The sequence below is a fragment of the Spea bombifrons genome, chromosome 5, assembly GCF_027358695.1.
Source record: "Spea bombifrons isolate aSpeBom1 chromosome 5, aSpeBom1.2.pri, whole genome shotgun sequence".
NCBI lineage: Eukaryota > Metazoa > Chordata > Amphibia > Anura > Pelobatidae > Spea > Spea bombifrons.
In genome coordinates, this window is record NC_071091.1 from 26,152,479 (window position 1) to 26,174,642 (window position 22,164).

A 22,164-nucleotide genomic window follows, 5' to 3' on the forward strand; every position below is an offset into this window, starting at 1 on the left:
AATATGTAAAAAGGCAGAATATAGCACCGGGGCACTTTTCTGTTAGTGACAACAGAAGCGAGGGACTTAGGAGTAATTATTTCTGAGGACTTAAGGGTAAGGAGGCAATGTAAGAAAGCAGAGCTTGGGAGGCAGCACTACTGCATATGCAAACAATGTTGCGTAAGTGCACTATGCATTCTCTGGTGTCCCCAGACACAGGAGAATGAAATTGGGACAATGGGTTTGCAATGCCGAATCCCATCAAGCTCTACTTCTGGGTTCTTCCTCCCTGACTAAGTATGAAAACAAGGGGCGTAAGGGGTGGATCAGCAGTTGGATGCCCAAAAAGGTTCTTGCTGGTTTGCCTCAGAATTGCTCTCTCTCTCTCTATTATATATATATACATACATATAACTTCCATACTGTTCTGCATCAAAAAATAATACACACCTGATGACATGAGCAGCACAGCCTGCAGCAAGGCGACTTCGGTATCATCCAGGTTGAACGAAGACAGCGAAACGCCCAAGTCAAAGATGGCATCTGAAACCACCCCCAGTCCTCCATTTTTCAGCTGCCCCCTTGTGACTGCCATCTCTCCGTTCAGTGTAAGGGTCTCACTTTCTGGATCATAGCGGACTGCTGCTCGTAGTGACATGATCTCCATGCAGCATCCTTTCAAAAGGATGATCTGGTCTTCACATGGCAGCTGAAAGGTAAAACAAATAAAGTGTGTTCACTGCTGTTGTAACAACAAACTGTAATTTATCACCCAACTGCAAACGAAGGCTGAAAATAGCAAATTACAGAAATTTTCTTAGGGTCACAGAGTTAAAATTAGTTGTGGGTTGAATTCATGGATGAATAAATATGCAAGAATCAAGAGCTGGTGGAGGATCTTGGGAATTGTACTCGATTACCTGCTGAAGAGGCACAGAGTTACCCTGTTTGAAACAGATGTTTCATACATTAACAATTATTAAGTATACCAGTAGAGGAGAGCGTGCCCTGCTCGTACAAGCTTACAATCAATTAGCAGGTTAAGTGATCAGTCGCAATGTGAAGGACTGCATGGGTAAGGGTCACTTGATTGTACTCAAGGTCACATACAGAGGCCAGTGGTTTACAGATCTTGGGGGGGGTATTTGTTTTCCCAAAATGCAGGTTGCGGGGCCACCAGATGATTAGAGATGAGATAAAATACCAATTATTAAAAGGTTGCAATTACACAGATGGTATCTATTGAGGTATTGATGTCTATATGTCTTGCTATGGAGTTTTTCTTTTAACTTATTGTAACACCCATCCAACTCATACAAACTCCACTGCCACATCAACTAGCAAAGACCTTGTATTGTAATAAATACAGAAGCAGCTTTGCAGTTTGTGGCACGCGAAACACTTGACCAATGCTTTCTGATCCGACTAGCATGTTACAGACTGCCAGCGATTTTACAGTAAATTACTTTTTCATAGATGAAATTGTAAACTAAAATGTTTTATTACACATTGAAATATACATTTTATCTTACCATATTTTCCATACTAATCTATGTAATTGCTTTAGAAAAAAATACATTTGTCATTCAAATGTCTGTGAACAGGGTAATTTAAATATCTTCTAAACTGTTTGCTTCCTATGGGAACACAAAAAAGCATATTGATTTATCAGAACAACTTTTTACATACAAAACCAGTGCTAATGCCATTTGAATCTACTAATACATTCCATTAAAGGATTTTTTTTCTAAAGATGCAAACAAGCCATCATCTGATTTTTCTGAGAAGAAAGTGCTGCAAGAATAATTTACCCAGTTTAGGCTGGCTATAATTTTGTATTTACAAAAATCTCTTGCTGGTGATACTAAGGGGAGGGGGTAATTGATCAGAACATGTTGGGCCATTAAGAAGAAGCATGGTAGTTAGATACCAACTTTATTCACTCTGCAACGCCAATGGTATTTGACAGGACTTTGGGGAAATCTAAGCCCGGTGAGTACACACACAGTTGAGTTGAGAATAAAAACAAGTCTTACCTCACAAAACATTGGTAACTTTTTGGCAAAATCAACCACTCTTGTAATTGCTGGGGTGATTATTTTTGTAAACTGGCTAAAGGCTTCCAGGTCAACTTTCCCACCTTCTGGAGCATTGACTATAGGAGCTTGTCCAATATCTTCTGGCTAGTATGGTACAAAAGAAAAGCACAGAACACACAAAACATGTTAAGGTTTTCAGATGGGGACAATGTCCAAGCGTGATGCCCCAAAGAACACTTACATGGAAAGCCAAGTATATGACTTTCCCCGTGAAGTTAAACACATGCCCTCACCTGGCTATATTGCTAAACACAAAATATACTAAAAAAAAAACATGCATAGGATAACCGCTATCATGAAAGAAGAGAAGATCAAGGACCAAATAATGTGTGAGGTTTTTACAACTGAAAAAAACAGGCAAGCCAGGTGGGCACATTTCACACATACGGTTGTAGTTATTATGAACATGTTTATATTGTTCATTTAACATGTTTATTCATTTGGGCTGTCTGGATATATACATTGATTTTACCTTGAGGAACAGGGACAAAACCAAATCAAGATAATAACAGACAAATCTAATGTTCTACAGAGAAATGACAAAACATTAGACTGCACCCTGTAAAATGTGGCTCTTACCAGAAATTTTCGTTTCTGTTTCCAGTGACTCCCCTGTGCATTGGTGGCCACATGTGCCTCTGTGACTACCTGGATCAGCTCCCACTCCTCTGGTGTTGGTTCAGGTTTCTGTACCAGAGATTTCTGCAGCTCATCTTTGCGTCTTTTCTCTCTGTTTTCCTCTATAAGCTTTCTCTTTGCCAATCGTTTGTTGTCATCCAAGACCACTAAAAAAAAAAGACAATTCTTCAGCCACTAACATGACAGACAGGGATTTTAGAAAGGCGTGACAAACGTTTATCTATGTGCATTTAAAACAAATCAAGCTTTCAAAGGGATCTGCATTGGATCCATACAGGTGAATTAAAGGTATAATAATAAACACATAACCATAACCATTCAAGGACAAAAGGGTTTCGGTTCAAAATCTGCCGCAGGTGGACTGTGAGGTCTAAAATGGTTAGAAACAGTAGCATATACTCCCCAATCACTCTAAAGCTCTGAAGCGGGTGGTCTGTGGCTCCTCAGCTGTCAGTACGGTACTCATGCAGCAACACAATGCAATCTATGGTATACCAAGCCCTCTGATTCACAGTGTGAACCCTAACAACTACTGACTGAGGGGTCTCTGTTGGAGTAGGAAATAAGGGAGAAACACTGTGTAAGAGACTGCGGGGGAAAAGGACTCATGGGAAAAAGGGAAAATACATCAGAGAAAGAAACACGAGAGTTGTTGTGGTGACAAAGAGAGCTTTTGGGGATACATGGTGAAAGTGAATGGAAAAAGAAGGGAAGCAAAAGAGATCCTGTGAGCAAATATATATATTAATATATATGAATAGGAGGAAAATGGATGAGGCATAATAATGGTATAGTAAAAGAGGTAGAATGGAAGAGTGGTTGTAGAATGCAAAAATAAACTAAGAAAAAGAAAGAGTTGGATGGGCAAGGGTGGTGGATGGATGCTGGTTGGTGACACCGCAGCACTTGAGGCTCCACTTTGAGAAAATGCTGATGTTTCTCAGGGGTTAACCTACTCGAAAACGCTACTGAGGCACATTGCAATGGCCTTGTCAGGGTCCAGGGGCTGAAAAATTCCAAGAACTGCAGCGATTCAGCTGGCCAAAACAGATTTAAGCCAAGTCGCCAGCTGTACTGATTATATTATCATTCTTGACATGCTAGATTATGAAAGCTCTTTTATCCCCTGTGGCACGAATACTTTAATAAAATGCCACGCATGGGTCAGAGAATATCCATGGCAGAAACAGTGCTGTAAATTGTGAGCAATGAATGAAACGGATTGAACTACATGCATTTGAATTAAATTCTATACCAGGATAGAATTTTGGCAAGAACACAAGACAAACAAAACAATGAGTATTATGGGTTGCTTACAGTCTGTTGCCATGCCAACTGCGATGCACTTTTTGAAGCGACATTCTTGGCACTGGTTCCGTGTCACTTTGTCTATCACGCATTTTCCTTCATATTTACATGAATAGCTAGGATGGAGGTTCTTCTGAATAGTTCTCCTGAAAAAGCCCTAGACAATGCAATAAAAATTGTTACCATTTCAAAGCTAAACTTTGTGTGATTTTCTGTACTCCACAGACTGAACTGCTAATGACATAAATCAAAATAAAAAAATGTTTAGCTATCTATGGGGTCAGCATTTTAATGGTAGGTGAATACACATCAGTAGTGATTTTAAAGCATATTGGCATTTCCATTCCATTTAGTTAGGTCACAGAAAAGCTTAAATTGCAGCTTTCAGTACATTTCTATTGCATTCTTTAAAATTTACATGAAAATGGTGCAGAATCAGCACAGGCTGCTTCAAAAGTATTCTGGAGCCAATGGAGAGAGGCATGTGAGGTGAACAGTGCCAGATTGAGAGCCATGCGCCATCAGCGGGCTCCATAGCTAGAAAGACAAACATACCAGTGGAAAAGAAGGGTCATGCTTTAGGTATAAATGCCACGCTTTAATATAGGGAAAGTATGTTCCCGTTCCATTGATAAAATATTTGTGGATAAAGCTTTACATTTTTAGCCCACACTGAAAACAGCCATTAATACACAGGCTATTGTAATGTCTTCAGTTAAACAACACCAATCAACTAGATTAGGAGTAACCTAATATCTGTATTAGATAGAGAACATGCTTTTTAGATCTTTGTAAGCTCAAGAGTGGGGCCCTCAGAAGCATAGAAGGGTCCTCAAGTCCTGTTGTATCTGTATGACTAAATGTATTTTTAGTTTATGTGCTTGTGAACCACCAGATATTTATGTTTTGACAATTTTTATTAGTGTTTCCATATGTCATGAAATCAGATACGCCAGCATACTAGTAAATACAGAAATCATACCAAAGAATGCTTACGCTACATTTACATCACATTTATATTATGTGCGGTCGTGATCACCTCCATATCTATCGCTATACAATGCAATTTAGATCAGGTATAATTTTCCCTTTGACTCATTAAGGAGGCTGCACCTCTGTGTATGTTGGAATGTATATATAAATCGGACTTGGTTGTCTAATGTATTTATGTAGTTCCAAACATTAATGAAGTGCCTTGCCTTTATCTATTCATCATCCCATATTTAACTTGTACAATGCAGTGGAATAAGTTAGCACTTACTAATATTATATATCTTATCATATATATATATATATATATATATATATAATATTAATAGTGTGAACAGAAAGTACACAGAAAAGCAGCAAAGATTAGCATCTTTAAAAACAAATGTTAACACCCTGCTGCATAATAGTGATAACATTTTATGGGGAAACTATATCTCTTCCTTCAAAGGATGTGTCTCATTCTTCTGGCATACTCTGAGAAGACCCTTGAGACCACTGGAGCGACAAGCATCTCCTTTGAGCATGATTACTACATCACAAAGACATCTCCTCACCTTACAACCCTCACAGGTGATGCATCTATAGTGATATCCCGTTGCCTTGTCTCCACAGACCACACAAAGCTCATCTTTGTCCAAATAGCTGGGTATGTACCCTGCAAAACAAATAAAAAACATGGAAATGAAAACTTGGTACAGGAATTATTTTGCTGTTATGTCTCAAATCTTAAAGGAAAAAATACCCTAAAAAAACAGATTACTTTTAAAGGTTTCTAGTGTCTTCTAGGAACCAGTACCTTTTTATTTAACTCATTTTTGACACACATTAAGAAAAAAACTATTTTGCAGATTTACATCTGCATATCACACATTTTCAGCTAAATATCTCACTCATATAGTTTTTGGCTCTGCTTCATACATTTCTGTTCAAAAAATAATGGAGATTTTTTATAAAAAAAATTTGTCTTTTTGAAATGGTTTCCATGGTTAAAAGCACATTTTTCAAACTCTGAATTAGAATTGTTTGTTTAATAAATATTGTTTAATAACTCAAATAGAATTTTTTGCTGCCTATACTTCCCAGATATTTAGAAACAAAACGGTAATTATGTTCTGAATAAAATTCTGATAGTATTGTGGCAGGAAGATAATAAAAAAAAATTCCATATTTAACCTACAGATCCATACTTGTACCTGCTTTTCAGTATTGCATACAAATATTGTAATGATGAAATTACAGGGATGAGGAAGCTATATATATATATATATATATATATATATATATATATATATATATATATATATATAACTAATAAATATTTTTGCACTTTAATATGAAGTCCTTCGAGTGCTCCTATTTTTTCCATGGATGTCTAATTGTGGTCGAGGATCAGTACCGCAAGTAAATTTTTTGGATTATAGTGCCATCTGTCTCCAAAATTTGTTTTGAAGTAAGGCAACCCCAATTATAGTGACCCACCAAACTATGGATTTAAATAAAATAACTAAATATTACTAAAACTTGAAGATAAACCTGTTGTTCTGTAGGTAAAATGGCCTATTTATTTACCTGCCACTATTTTTCGAATAAAACGCTGCCTTGCATTTGAGCAATATAAGGTATATACTAATATATATTCACCAATGTATGGAGCATACATTGTATGTGTGTAATTTGATGGCAGATAACTATTTAGCCCATTTGGTCAGCCAATTATTTCTGCTATAAAGACACAAACCTTAATTGAATCTTGGTCTTATATGCAGTATAGCCATATGCCTATCCCATACATTTCCTCACGGTATTAACCTTATATATAAATTTATATTTATCATTAAATATGAATTAAAGTCTAATTAATTAAGCCCCATATATTTGGCTATATTAATTTTCTCCACTTAGTAGCTGTATTACACTGATCACTGTTTTGTAGAGATTTATTGAGGAAGGCTGGGGAGACCTGACCCCCAGAGCCAACCAGATAGACCTCTCAATGCACAACAAGTTAAAGCTCTTCTGTATATCGACAAAGATATTTTTGCACCACAGGTGAGGATGTAAAATGCAAACACATATCTCACGAAGAGCATTACAGACTCAAGATTACCGAACAAGAGAAATGGGACTCCTCACTGCTGTGTTACAGGGCATAGTTACACTAAGGAGACTCCATCGAGTCATAATTAAAACAAAATCAATGGTGATCAATAAGAACAAGTATGCCTTCTGAGACACCGTCTGTCTACAGCAACAGATTAAATGCTCCTAAAAGCCAAACTGTGCTTTAAAAATCATATTCATGAATAAAAAAAAAACAAAAAACAACAGCAATAATAACAGCTAAGTTTATATAATATCTAATACACAATATACAATATATATATTGCTCTTAATTTCATAGTAAGAGTACATAACAGTAAAATATAAAAAGAGGGCATCCCCTGGTGAGGCAATTCGATGTGGCTCTCATCCATAAATATATATTTTATCTATCTAAATGTGTGTTTATAACTATAAATTATATATATATATATAGATATATATATATATAGATATATATATATAACCATTATTATAATTCAATAGATTCAATTCAATAGTGCACATTATATTTTTCATTGGGAAAATAAAATATTAGGAGAAGCACATATATATGATCAATCTAGGCTTTAGGAAGAACGTAGTTAAACCACGTTCTGTGGCTAGTTGGCTCAGAGTAAATTTTTCGGCAGAGAATGCACGCTGCCAGCCTTGTTTGAAAGTAAATGGGAGCTTTTGTCACGTATGCAGCACAATTAGTCCAATCCATGGGTCGCTGTGAAGAATTACACTCAAACGATGATTGGCAAGGAGAGGAATTCTATGCGAACCTTTATTTACACTGATATATAGGACACGTGTATAAGACAAGCAATGTCCTGCTTGGATAACATAGGTTGTAGAGAGAATGTCTACCTGTCACAGAGGAGATGCGGCTAAACAAAACTGCTCATAAAATCCAGTTACGTGGCATTTCTTTATTAGGTAATTACACATGAGGATTTATAAGGATGGTTTGCTCTATGCGCAGTTAGGAGAGAATATGTGATAATTCATAGTATAGAGTTATTGGTTTTTCCTGTTAAAGAAGTAAGCTGCATGTGGCTGTAAAATGGATTATGTACAGTATACAGCACTATTATCCACAGGTAATATCCACATATTTGTCTAAAAGCCAGTCTAACGTTAAATCTGTTTATTATACCCCCATATCTGATATTCATATAACATGCATGTGGGTTTTTTTTTAAAAATGTGTGCATGCTATATATATATATATATATATATATATATATATATATATATATAATGACATCACACATCACTGTCCACCACACTATAAACTATGCCGTAAATCCAATCATTTATTTCTCTGAAAAAGTATATATATATAAAAATTACATTTCTATCTCCTAGCAACCTAGATCACGGCTTTTTTTTTTTTTAAAGCTAATTACAGGCAGGCTGCCAAATGCAGAAACGAAAAAAAAACAAAAAAACACCTGCAATTTAAGAAACCAAATACAGCGGCGAAGATGAATGAACACGTATGAAAGACATTTCTACTAATTAACAGAGAAAGGAGATGGAAACGGTAAGAAACTTCCCCTACCTTTTTTCTGCGAGTACATCGAAGGCTGCCCCTGTGAAAAAGTAGTTTTTTCTTCGGGGAAATAGTCAGTTTGGCTGTATTGATTCAGGACCATGTCCATTTCAGAGTACTCGCTCTTAAACATGTTTCCAGGGTAACTACAGGTATAAGGCTGATTCACCGCCCAGGCTTCCTCCATATATATATTATTGTTGTGTAGGACCTGAGCCTCCGAAGTACTGTAGCTGTGACTATCTTCGATATAAGTGCAATAATCAGGGGGTTGCATACAGCAGTTGGCAGAGGCTGCCTGGTGCACATCATATATTTCCTGCATGCAAAAGCTCATTTTGATATCCGCCTCGGCTTCTATTTTACGTACGCAGCGCACACACATGCATGCATACACATGGAACAAGAGGAAGACAGATTAATATGCAGTGGAAACTAAAGTTCAGAGAGCTTTATGTGTGTTTCGGTTTGGAGGAGCACCATGCGTGCTCAGATCCTATTTATATGAGGGGCGACCGAGAGCCACACCAGCAGCCCGAACATGTTGGAAAAAGAGATTTGTGACAGTTTAAGGTCCTAATCTGTGAGCCATCGTTAAATCCTAGGGAAGATGGCAGCAGAGGTAGGTAGCAGAAGGAATTAAACACACCAGACATTAAGTGCTTGATGCCAATCCTGTCCTGAATGGAGTTTGCTCAATAACTTTGTAGAATCATATTTTAGCCGCGTGACATGCTTACACTGTAACAACTTAAGAGAAAAGCCTACGAGAGACAGGGGCTATGGGAAATCCTAAAATCAATAAACCAGTTGATAACGCTCAGGAAATCCAGAAGCAGGACACAAATGACCCATTGCAGAATTTAAAAAGTAAACAATTTAACATCCTAATCCACGGTCGGCTATTGATTTGGTGTTACAGAATTAGGAGATGATTGTAGGTATTGATTAGCATTAAGGTTGAGGACTTTATCATTCTCTAAAACGTGAAACAATAACAGTAAGATTATGTTGGTTATCAGGAAACCTTACTTTATGAAAATAATTATTCCGGAAAAGGTATAATCTGATCTGTTTCATAACACATTTGAATTACACTTTACAACAGTACTCTCAGCACGAAAGACCAGCTTTGGTGTATAATGTTTCATCCAAATCACATCAATCTAAGCGAATGTAACAAATGGACAAAAAGATCGGAACTGAAACGAATAAAAAGAACAAACCACCAGACATTCATCTTTATTTATGTACTCCATTAATAACTATATTATATAATTTAAGAGACACATTTCACCGATGAATCTAAGCTGCCCAGGGGGTATTCAGAAAGTATATTCAGTTATTACAGAGGGCTCGTTAAGAAAAAGGAAAAAACATTTTAACCAGCTACTTTTACCGAATATAGAACAGGTGAATGATAATGATTAGCTTACATGTAATGTGTTTAGTAAATGCCTTTTTCTTTTTTAGGTGTATATATTTTGCAGTGGTAGACTACTGAAATCACAACTTAATTTATTCATAATGCTCTATATTACACAAAAGGAATGTTTGATCACTTTTGAAAGGGAGCTGTTATATGTAGGTAGTGTTCTTTATTTTATTGAGCAATGGGGCTCTGGGCAAGCCTCCCGGTTGCCTCGTCGTACCTGCACAATGTGCCATTACAGAACTATCTACCTCCTATTCCTACTTTGCAGACTCATGTTCCTCCTTGCTGTCATATCCCATTGTTCTGCAATGCCAGGAGGTGGAATCAATAGTGGGGAGGTCTGTGCCAATGGCTACGGAGATCTCCATCTCCATTGGACCCTAAACTGTTGGTTGGGCTCCAATGGACAGCTGCAGTGAGGGCCTACGGTAAATCTGGGCCAGGACCAGACTGGGGATTAAAATCAGCCCAGGCACTTTAAGGCCAGTGGATGTACGTTTGAAAGCTTGCTGCGTGTAAGTGACCACACACTACACTCTTACATTTTAGCAGCATGCAGCCACAAAGAAAAAGACAATTTGTGGAAGGTGCCATTGGACCACCTGGTCTGGGTCCAGTGCAGCGCAATCTGTGTTAAAGATGGCCCTGGAGCAATAGCGACCAGCTACACTATATGACCAAAACATTGTGACATCCCACCATTACAGCTTCAACAGCCACGTCTCCACTCTTATGGGAAGGCTTTCCACAAGATTTTGGAGTGTTATGTGGGAATGTTTGCCCATTCAGCCAAAAGAACATTTCTGACTTCAAGCACTGATGTTGGATGAGAAGGCCTGGCTAGCAATCCCCATGCCAGTTCATCCCAAAGGTGTTCACTTGGGTTAAACCACCAAAGACCTCAAACCATGTGTTTAAGGACCTTGCTTTGTGCACTGGGGCACAGTTTTGTGGGAAACCAGTGCCACAAAGTTAGAAGCATAGCGTTGTCCAAAATGCATTTGTATGCTGTAGCATTAACATTATCCTTTACTGGAATTAACCCTGATCTCTCATTCACCAAACTTTACAGTAGACACTATGCATTCCAGTATGTCATAAATTTCATGAAATTTCTGACATACAGTGCTGGTGCTGATGTTGCTTCTAGAGGCAATTTGGAACTCTGTAGTGAGTGATGCCACAGAGGACATGCTTCAGCACTCAGCGGTCTACTGCTTTGTGGCTGAGCCCATGTTATTTCTAGATGCTTCCACTTCACAATAATAGCACTTAAAGTGGATCTGTGCAGATCTAACAGGCCAGTAAGTTCACAAACTGACTGGTGGCAAAAGTGGCATCCTATGACTGAACTCTTCAGTACAACCTACTCTACTGCCAATGTTTGTCTATGAAGATAGCAGGCTTTTGAGCTTTATTTTATACATGTTACAGTGCATGCACCTCACAGAATTGTAAAAAATAAAAGTAGGCGAATATTAGAAGAATGTCTATGTTTGTGCCTGTGCTTGGGGAAAGCGTTTCAGTGCATGTATGTAGAAAGTCGGTTTAGTTGCGTGTGTGCCACAACAGTGTATGTATGTATTCACATGAATATGCAAGAGTTTGTTTGTAAGAGGCTATTAGTGTCAAAGTGTGACTATATGAGTATATTGGTTTGTACAGAACATGCGGTTTTCGTTTATGTGTTAATATGTATATGTTTGCGTGTGTCAGAGCATATAAAAATGGGTATAAGCATCTGTGTATGTATTACTGTGTTGGGGTGTGTGTTAATGTGCAGGGCCGGCCTTAGGGGTGTGTGACCTGTGCGACTGCTAAGGGCGCCATGGCAGCAGGGGCGCCTGCCCGAGACTTAAAAATAACATTGTTTTTTGTTTTTTTAACTTTATTTTACATCCTCCATGTTAAATAAAGTTAAACACAACAAAAAAAACCCAATGTTTTAAGTTAAGTCCCGGGCAAGGGCAACCTTTCAGCGCCCCTCACTTTCCGTGACTCCGTCGCGGTGCCGGCGTTTCATGCTGAGCGCCGGAATATGACGTCATATTTTGACGCTCAGCTGTGAAGCGCGCACCACGGCAGAGCGGGAAGACGGACGTCTCCTACCGCAGGACTCCGGCAAAAAGGTAAGTAAGGATAATGAGAAGTACGGAGAGGGGGCAGATAGTGAGAAGGGGCAGGGGGGAAGGCAGTGAGAAGGGTCAGAGGTGGTAGATAGTGAGAAAGAGGATAGATAGTGAGAAAGGGGGAAAGGGGATAGATAGTGAGAGGGGATAGTGAGAAGGGGGGAGAGGGGATAGACAGTGAGAAAGGGGAGAGGGAGTACATAGTGAGAAGGGGATGGGTAGATGGGGAGAGGGGGTAGTGTGAATGCGTACAAGAATGAATTAATTAACGTGTGGACAAATTGGGTGAATGCGTGCGAGAATTAATGAATTAATGTGTGGATGAATTGTGTGAATGCGTACGAGAATGAATGAATTAATGTGTGGATGAATTATGTGAATGCGTATGAGAATGAATGAATTTTGAATATGTGTAAATGATTCATGTGAATGAGTGAGTAACTGTGCAAGTGTTTGTGTCTATCATGGATGTTTAAGTGATTTGGGGAAATGCAAAGATGGCATTTGAAGGGTGGGCTGTTTGCCGACAAAGATGTCTTACACTGGGCTGTTAGGGGACAAAGTTGGCTCAGGCCGGGCTGTAATATGTGTGTATTCTGTGTGCTGATCAGGTTCTATGTGGGCAATGTGGACACCAGGGCTGGCTTTCGGGTATGCAACCTGTGATCTATGCCTGTAATTTAGGGGGTTATCTATACCTTTAATGCTGAGTTTATATGTGAATTCCAATTGATTTATACCTGCAAAACTGGGTGTGTGTTATTCTGTTAATCTGTATCTGGTACGCTGTCCATACATTATTATTGTATACCTACAAATAGAAGGTTTGTATGTCTGATTCTGTTTATTTGATCTATACCTTCAACGCTGAGTTAACATGTGATTTTTAATTGATCTATACCTGCAAAGCTTGGTTTTTGTGTTGATTTTGTTGATCTATACCTGATATGCTATGTTTCCATACATCATTTATGCATACCTGCAAATATAGGGTTTATATGTGATCTATACATGCAAGTGCTGTTTATATATGTTTGATCTATAGTTTACATGGAGGAAGGAAAGGAGAGGTATGGCTTAGTGAATGAGGGACAAATGGACTGGGAATGATTGCAGGGAAGAGGACCTCTCAAAGTTATGGTCAGGGTGAGAAGGAGGGAAGACTGCACTGACTCTCTTCTCCTAATTTGGTGTGGTAGCGGAGGGGGTGATTGCATGCTAGGGAGCGTGGAGCAGGGCCCAAGGAAATGCTTTCTGGGGTCCAATTTTTTCAATATTTAAAAAAATGTTTTTGTTACAGCAGATGGGGGGCGCCAGAGGAGTAGTCCGCACAGGGCGCCAGAACACTTAAGGCCAGCTCTGTTAATGTGCATAGCTTTTAGTATATGCATGAGCGTGAATGTGTCAGAGTGTGTGTGTGTGTATGTATGTATATATATATATTCATATCTATTGTAACTGGTAATGACCAATGTTTATTCCTTAATTTGTGTCCTACCTATGCTCCATTCACAAAGCTAGTTTATGTTAATTTTTTAGTTTTACATCTGGCACACCGACAGTCTTGTATTAGGTAGGATTGCCCCAACAACTTATGTCCAGGAACAGGTGGCCAAAAGCATTCACTGTTGTGTTCAAACACTGTTTGGTGTTATGTTCCCAAGATGTACCATGTTGATACATATGCAGTCATTTGTGGCCTAAGCGCACATAAATCTATTTCAGACTGCTTGTCACAGAATTTACATTATTATTACTCCGTTAATTTATTCCCCCTGTTCATTCGAAGCTGTTTGGTTCTGGTAGTCACAGAAACAGGTACGAGCAGAAGAAAGGTGCGTTAAGGATAGGATGGTTATACGTCATAAAGTTCTTGCATAACATACCACTGACTCCAAAGAAAAGCTATCCCAAAATTTCGATTCCCCCCAAGTATTTAAAACAACATAACCGATTAGAAAGGAAACAAACATAAGAAAACAAAGAGCTGGAAAATCTTTGAAATGGAATAACCAGAGTTACATTCTAGAGCTTTTTACACGTGATCCACGCTCACTGCACTTAAAACAGTGCTATCTAAATTAGGATGCTCCACCAGTAATAAGTACTGAAGCAAAAAAAAAAGGAAAGGTTAAAAGGTACTTAACAAAAATGTCCACTCACCGTGCTCATAATTTTTTTTCACCTTTTAAAGAATCACTTACAACTCAACATATTTTTATGTTAACACACGCAATTGTAGAAGGCGTTTAGAATATATATGTTTTCTTCTGTGGTGTCACTCCCTGCTCCATGCGATAAATTCCCCAAGATTCACCTTTAAAAGGGTCTTCCAGTCTATAGTCCTGTCCCTCCAAAAAGGGTTCAGTCAATTTCGTCCAGTGGGCGACTACAAATGGTCTGTTACTTTCCATGATGGTTTTGCATTTTATGGGTATGGTTGGAAACGTTTGCCTATTTTTAAAGTTATACTTGAATGGGTCATGTGAGCACCCTAAATGTTGATGTCAAAACCGCAAAATATTAGCTAACCAACAACTAGGCTTAAAAGGTGAACTGCACGGTAGCTTAGCCCAGAAGGGCAAATGAAAATGATACACACGGGTAAAATGTTTTCAAGAAATGTGGCCAGAGACATGGCTAGCAATCAAGGCTCTGCTAAGACATTTGTCCAGTTATTCTGGTAGCAGGTTAAGGCATTTAGAAAACACTGACTCACTTTGACAAACACTTTGAGCGCCTACACAAGAGGAAGATCAGCAGAGAAAAGAGGGACTCAGGGTTCAAAAGATTGACTGTCCTTCCTAAATAGGTGTACTTAGTAGGTATGCACTGGTGTCTATTCACCAAAAATGAATTTACAGGGACAAGCCCAGCCAACAACCTCAGGAAGGGCTGAGCTTGCCCTGGATAATGCATACTGAAGTCAAGGAGTTGAAGTACACCAATGCAAACTCTATATTTAGAAACTCACACCAGATTGTCCCTTAAACAAAAAATCCAAATGGTAGGAACATAGAGTGTAGAGACACTACATTTTGTGTCAAGACCATTGTCACCCAAAGGCTAAAAGGGATGGTCATGTCTAATTTATTTTTTATTTTTTATAATGTTGAAACCATATTTTCTATATAAAAAACAGTCTATCTACCAGAAACACTCCATTGTTTGTCTAGGTCCCTCTCCATTTATGTATCCAGCCTGTCTAATGACACCTATGCCACCCTTTTTCTAGGTGACTGGTCTCTGAAAGCAACTGCCAGGTAACTATATTATATTTTTATCATCATTAGAACTGGTCAAATTTATAAAGCAGAAGATGTTGTTGCTTTTTTATGAAGGGATGTTCCCATAGAAAGCAAAGTTAAGCCATCAAAAGTTATGCACCAGATGTTAAATTTTAGGATTCATGGCTACCTGTCTCCTTGGATGTTAAATGTTAAAATAACTATTTAAAAACAAAAATCATTTAATTTTAAATATAAATAGATTTTATTTCTTCTTTGTGATTAAAGGGTCTTTATAGGTACAAATACCAAGTAATATGAATAATTCAGTCATGTAAAATTTGACAGCTACAATAAAATGTTTTTCCTGCTTAAAAAAACACTTTTACACATTTTGCATTACAAATGTAGGCTGCCTGTCAACCCAATAACTACTTTACGGTTTTTGTCCTTTTTATGTTGCTATTTTTCCCATGTTCTTATAAAGTCACATTTATCCTTGTGTCCCCCTATACCTAGTCTACCTGTCAATCCAAAGTGAATTGCAAATGTTTCCCTGCCAATTCGCTTACTCCTAAATTCCAAATCCTTAATCCCTTTGTGGTACCTCATTTCTATTCGCCATCAATTAAAGGAGACAAGAGTGGAAATGTGTTTTTGCCTAATGAAAGAACTTTGTAGGAGAGTCTGCACTAGTCACTTTGAAGTGCCATTTCTTGGGCGAGGTTAGCCTTATGAAAGAGCCCTTCATAATGCATAGTTGTCTCTCATTAACTTAACTATATATTATTGATTTAGCACTATCATATTTTGCAACTCTATACTATGCATTATGCAGGGTCAATTGGGGGTTAGCCCTCCATAATGAATGGTGCTATTAAGGAGTTGTTCAACTCTCTGCTACCCTAGCTTTAGTGAATAAGCCCCCGCATTTTGCGACTTAATCGGAATACTTATAGTAGGGGATCGGAAAAGGAAAGGGTGTATTTTATGAAACTAAACAGGCTTTCTTAGATTGAGACGGGGAAGGGGTGATGTAGGCCTTGAGGACAGCAAGCACACTGGAAGTTCTGTATATGAAACCCCTTTACTGAAAGCTGGAAGCTTACTTCGTTACACTTCCTGCACATGTACTGTAGTGTACCTACAATCAACAAGAGCAGTGACAGCCAACTGCAGTGCTTAGCGAGCATACATGGACCAATTCCTTAATATATTCTTTAGTCAAATTTTATACCTTTACTGGGCTAACACAGAGAAAGACGTCATCTGATGTAAGCATTTGGGACCTCAGAGTAGAGCCCTGCGCAGGACTGTTTTCTTAATCCCGCCAACGCCCACTCCCGCTGAATTTCTGACCATTACTGCCCGTTCCCGCAACATGCGTGTCCAATCCCGTCGCTACTGCAACATGCGTGTCCAATCCCACCCGCTCCCGCAAGAATTCTGTGACAGCTTTTAGAGATACACAAAAAGAGAGGTTGGAATGCAGCACTCAGCAGTGAAATGGCGCACGAGCCAGGGTACCACCAAGTCCCTCAATAAATCCAAAATAAAGAAGCAGAGGCTCAGCACTCAAACGACAAGGTGAGTTTATTTCACACAGGCAACGTTTCGACACACAGGTCTTTCTCAAGCCTTGAGAAAGACCTGTGCGTCGAAACGTTGCCTGTGTGAAATAAACTCACCTTGTCGTTTGAGTGCTGAGCCTCTGCTTCTTTATTTTAGCTTTTAGAGATAGTGAAGAATTTACATAAATGTTAGGGCTATGCTAAACGTTAAGAATAACAGACATAAAACACTGCGTTCCATTAAACGGACCATAAGATAAACGTGTTCATGTCAAACGTGGGCCTTTTTTTATTAGCCTCAGCTAATAAAACTAATAAAACGCAGCTTTTGATAGGCTACGCTACAAAACATCACAATTGTTAGTTTCTATGAAAATGAGGCTAAATATAAAAGTTTGAAATCAAAACGTCTGAAACTAATTCAGAATATCTGGTGTTCCTGGTTCTCTGGCCTCAAGGTCTGGCATTCAACACCCCTATATTACTTCAAACTAGTCCCTTTAGTAATATTCCATCTGAGGAAGAAGTATCTGAGGTGCCGGAAGCTTATGTGCATCTTTTTCTATGTTGGCCAAATAAAAAGGTTTCAACTTCAACCAAAGATTCCATTTTCATTTGTGCCAATACTGATAACCTAACTTTGCCCCTTTTGTTATATCCATGGTACAACTTATAATTATTAAAGTTGCAATCCATAAACAATAGAGGGAGCCTCAATAACAGAAAAGGAAAAGCCACATACAACATACACTATATAGACAAAAGTATTGCGACCTCTTAATTATTGAATTCTGTTGTTTTAATCCGACCAATTGCCACAGTACATAAAAGAAAACACATAGCCATGCAGACTGCATTTACAAACATTTGTAAAAAAAAAAAAAAAAAAGTCTTTCTGAAGAGCTCAGTAAAATCAAAATAGGATGCCACCTTTACAATAAGTCAGTTTGTGAAATTTCATCCATGCTAGATATTCCACGGTCAACTGTAAGTGGTATTATTGGAGAGTAGAAGCACTTAGGAACAGCAGCAACTCAGCCATTAAGCAAAAGACCACGTAAAGTCACAAAGCTGGGTCACCGAGTGCTGAGGCACATGGTGCGTAATAGTCACCAACACTCTGCTGATTCCATAGCTGAAGAGTTCCAAACTTTCACTGGCATTAATTTCAACACAAAAGCTGTCCGGCAGGAGCTTTATGGAATGGGTTTCCATGGCCGAGCAGCTGCATGCAAGCCTCACATCACCAAGCACAATGCCAAGTGTTGGATCCATTGATGTCCATTGAACACGCTGCCACCGGACTCAGGAGCAGTGGAAATGTGTTCTGTGGAGTGACGAATCACGCTTCTTGGTGGAGTTCGGTGGATGCCAGGAAAAGTTACCTGCCTGTCTGCATTGTGTCAACTGTAAAGCTTGGTGGAGGAGGGATAATGTTATGGAGCTGTTTTTCAGGGGTTGGGCTAGGCCCCTTATTTCCAATGGAGGGAAATCTTGCATACCAAGACATTTTGGACAATGATATGCTCCTATTTCTACGATTAGGTCCTACTTGGACCAAATGAGTCGGGCTGCTCTCTGACGATCCTTATCTGCTGATGCAGTTTGGGGAAGGCCCTTTTTGATTACAACATGTCTGTGCCTCAGTGCACAAAACAAGGTCCATAAAGGTTAAATGAGTTTGGGGTGGAAGAACTTGACTGGCCAACATGGAGCCCTGACATCTACCCCATCAAACACCGTTGCGATAAACTGGAATGGAGATTGCGAGATAGACCATCTTATCCTACATCAGTGCCTGACGTCACAAATGCTGGATGAATGGGCAAAAATTCCCACAGAAACACTCCAAAATCTTGTGGAAAGCCTTCCTACAGTGGAATCTGTTATAACTGCAAAGGGGGACCAACTACATATTAATGTACATGCATAGAATGTGATGTCATAAAAGTTCCTGTGCAGTGGTCAGGTTTCCCACTACTTTTGTCAATATAGTGTAGTATACAGAATGCATTGTCAGCTGAAATTGACTTTGCTAATTCAATGCTAGCCTTCTAGTTAGTATAACACTTTTCCAACAAAATATCATTAAAGAATAGATTAAGGGGAATTAAAATGTCAAATGTCTCATTCATAGATTTTGCTGGGAACACTAAAAAAGCAGGCTCTGATATACTATTGCCATGCAAACTAAAAATCTTCTTAGACCCTTTTTCACGCGATTGAACCTTCGGTAGAAATAATGAAAAATAAGCACTGATAAATTAGGTTTAATAACAAGGTTTTAACAGAGGCACACTGAATATATCACAAAATAAATATCACTACTACTTCAAAGTACACCTGAAAGATTTGTTATACTATTAACGGAAGAAAAAATAAAATCGGAATGTTGGCTGTATTCTCACATGCAGTTCACAGACTGACCTTGCTTAGAGATGTCTGTTAACACAAGACTGAGTTAGATGTTAAAGCCATAAGTACAAAGCATCTGTCAGAAAAGGGCATTCTAGGGTAAATAATAGCTAATTCTAAAGCTATAAAGTACTTAAACCAGTTTAACTTTTTGATAAGGTGACAACCCTTCTGAATCTTTAATCCCTCCTTGAGTGACCCAGGCTCAAAATAAGTTGTGTAAAGACGGCTGTCACTCATGGCTTTCCGCCTCGTCTCCCTCACGAACCCTTTACACAGGACTCTAGTGATACACATTACTGTATACTTTCCTATATAATTTTGTGAATTTTCCCAATTTTAGGACACTATACAAAAACACGTCAGGTGTATATTTTTTCTTAAAACTATGGATATTACAGGTATTTGGGCCCGGATAACAAACTCAGCTTAGTGATGCTTTGTAGATGTCTTTAATGTCTAACTCAATGAGGTCTTGTGTAAAAGACATCTCTAGCAAGCCGATCTATTGATCAGCATGTGAGAATACTGCCGAAGTTCTAATTACTGGATGTCTTCCCAATTAATAACATTTGTTAAGCCATATATTTTAAAATTCAAATAATTAAAAAAACAATATTATTTAAATAAAAAAATATTTTTACGCAATTGAATCAGTATTCCAAAAAGTTGATATATAGAGGATACGAGTATTCCAAAAAATGCGAAAGAAATGTGATTACCTTTTCTGTTTTCCAGGTGAAAATCACATTTATTTTTCATTCTACACTCATTCGGGGATATTTCACGCATTTGAAAGTTTGGCTCAGTCCAATACTGTCCATGTAAATTCTCCATATATTGGTGGTTATGGCTTGTAATCCCGAATTGAATGTTCCATGTTGTCTGTTCGTTAGTCATACAGATTCTATTCATGGTATGAACCTTCTCCTTCTTGTCCCATATTTGGAGGCCTTCTAGTGGAGTCAACACCTTACCGTACGCAGTTGGCATTACCAAAATCTTGCTTAGATGTGGTGTTTTGGAAAGAAATTGATTTGATCCTTTGAAACCCTTTCCAGTTGCCTTCATTACTAGTTGACTGCACCAATAAGATGAAACCTGAGTAAGCCTTACAATGTAGTCCATATTCAATAAAGCAGTTTGCAACCTGTATTGTACTCACATGTTGTTTCCTTTATACCCTCAAAAAGAATTCTGCCTTACAAGAAAGATTCCTTCAATTTATGTCCTTTGACACCATGATCATGTAAGGTTTCCCAGGTCGACGCTGGTCGAGAACAATTTTTAGGCTCTTTGAGCAGAAAACATTAAGGATTCATCCTTGTTTGACTGATCTTAGCACAGGCTGACCTGGTACACACCCTGCAACCTAAGTATGACTTTCATGTGAACCAAGTTCTTTACTGTTGCCCATATTTAAAAAAAAAATAAAAAAATCAAACCTTTCATAAGTAGCATTTTAATTTGCAACCCTTTTTGGAGCCCACTGTTTAATGTCCCTTGAGCAAAAATTCAACACTTGCTTGTTTAATCCCTCTGCTTCTTAAGATGACAATTACAGAGCTTGAACTAGGAATTTGATTTAAAAACACAAAAAGCAATAATTCCTGCCAAACAATCTAAACTATATTTACTAGGAAAAAAACAGAAGCTGGGACACTATGTGTACATACTTAATCCTCTCTTTCATCCATTATTTAGTAGAGATTTATTTCTCTATTTTCAACTTATCTTTGAGTTTTGATAGTTCATAGAAATTACATTATTTTCTATAACACTTCCAGATAACTCCAAACGGGTTATAGGCAGTCAAGCAAAAACGAATTCTTAATAGTGGACTTTAGATGTAGACAGCTTTTCCACTGATTAATTGGGATTTGTTTTTAGATAATACGTTCATCAATAACTTGGAAACATTCTATAGTAATGGATCCCATTTGTAAGTGTACATACCGTGGTACAAGAGTCCCTTTAGATACAGTGGGTTGGGGGGATCTATACAATGAAATAAGTACTGTGGCATTCACGTCTTTCCACTCCCCTGAGATCTAAACAGCAGGAAGCCAGAGTTCTCGGCAAGAGGTGATGGATAAAGGCTCAAACTTCACAGTATGCAGAAAATAGATTTTTTTTATTATTATAGATTTATAATCCGCAACATAGTATCCAACAGCAGGCGTACACATCGCAAAAGGGAGACATGGTGATAAACACCTAACGCGTTTCTCGCTATACTTAGTGAGTAATCTTAGGCATATTCTACTTTTATAAATGCTTATATGTATGTATATCTATGACCCATAAATCACATCACATGTAATGTGATGTAACACACCCCTTTTTGATATTAGTATTATTAGCAAGTGATCCCGGAGTTAAACACCCATTTTAGTTAATGTAGAACCCAAACTAAAGATAAAATAAAATAAGAAAAGGAAGAAAGCAAAACAGGAGAATATACATATATAAGAGTCTACCTCAAGTCACTATAAACATCCGGAGAGACTACTGAAAAATCGACACATTCATATTAAATATACATGACTTGTTATATTTAGATGTTAATGTTAAATAGATAGTTATTGATTATTATTGGGAAGGTCAGTGTAAGAAGAATAAATATACATGGACATATTACCAAGCAACAGACAATAATTCCAAAATGAAAGAAGCAATCATAATAATAATTTTATATGTATATACCTGTAGCTAGTATGTGGGAG

The 22,164-nt window shown here is 38.1% G+C and overlaps 1 protein-coding gene across 4 annotated transcripts in view; it reads right to left on the reverse strand.

Annotated features, from left to right (window-relative positions):
• THRB (thyroid hormone receptor beta) overlaps positions 1-22,164 on the reverse strand; it is a 151,508-nt gene that overhangs the window by 3,657 nt on the left and 125,687 nt on the right. For 3 of the 4 annotated variants that reach the window (XM_053466651.1, XM_053466653.1, XM_053466650.1), the window contains exons 4-8: positions 5,573-5,673; positions 4,038-4,185; positions 2,661-2,866; positions 2,019-2,165; positions 433-691 (exon numbers count right to left, since the gene is read on the reverse strand). In XM_053466651.1, the coding sequence (XP_053322626.1) occupies positions 433-691; positions 2,019-2,165; positions 2,661-2,866; positions 4,038-4,185; positions 5,573-5,673 (861 nt within the window). Of the gene's footprint in view, positions 1-432; positions 692-2,018; positions 2,166-2,660; positions 2,867-4,037; positions 4,186-5,572; positions 5,674-8,670; positions 8,999-22,164 lie in introns of those variants that run through there. The other variant, XM_053466654.1, reaches the window with a different exon arrangement.